Here is a 527-nt window from a genome sequence, read left to right as displayed (position 1 = left end):
CTATGTCTCGTGCACCAAACTATGAGTTTCAGGAATGGTGGAACAAGCAGAGAGAAAAGAACAACGTAGACCTTTTCCAAGACAAGGAGCACCATGCGGAATCAGCTCCTTTTCTTTCCGTCGACATCCAGGGAGGCGGCGATGTCAAGGGTGGTGGTGGAGGCGGCGGACGCGGCGGAAAAGCTCGTTCCTCCGATCCATTGGTGGAGAAGGACCGGGCACGGAGCGCACGCCAGCTGTCATGGGTTGTGAGGCTGAAATTCCAGCAGGTTGGCGCGTTTCTTGCGTGGATATCGAACGGCGCCGTTCATCTCGTCCGGACAGCCAACCGCCGGATCTCCTCGGCCGGATCGCGGTCCGATTCCTCGTCGCGGCTCTACCGGGCGATCAGGGCGTTCCTAATTGTGGTGATCCTCTTATTAGGGTTTGAATTGTTAGCATACTTTAAAGGATGGCATTTCAGCCCTCCGGTGGTTGGGTCCGCCGAGGTGCTGGGGATGGTGGGAGTTGTTTACGCCAGATGGCTC

The 527-nt window shown here is 56.9% G+C and overlaps 1 protein-coding gene across 1 annotated transcript in view; it reads left to right on the top strand.

Annotated features, from left to right (window-relative positions):
* Positions 1-2: 2 nt before the first annotated feature.
* Positions 3-527, top strand: part of LOC107464469 (probable xyloglucan glycosyltransferase 6) — a 6,188-nt gene continuing 5,663 nt past the window's right edge. Inside the window, exon 1 of the mRNA XM_016083388.2 lies at positions 3-527. This exon is cut by the window's right edge and continues 261 nt beyond it. Coding sequence (XP_015938874.1) covers positions 3-527 — 525 coding nt within the window.

The sequence above is a fragment of the Arachis duranensis genome, chromosome 9 (genome assembly GCF_000817695.3).
Source record: "Arachis duranensis cultivar V14167 chromosome 9, aradu.V14167.gnm2.J7QH, whole genome shotgun sequence".
In the NCBI taxonomy this organism is placed as follows: Eukaryota; Viridiplantae; Streptophyta; class Magnoliopsida; order Fabales; family Fabaceae; genus Arachis; species Arachis duranensis.
The sequence above is the reverse complement of the archived record's forward strand: the minus strand, read 5'-3'. Positions and strand labels throughout refer to the sequence as shown.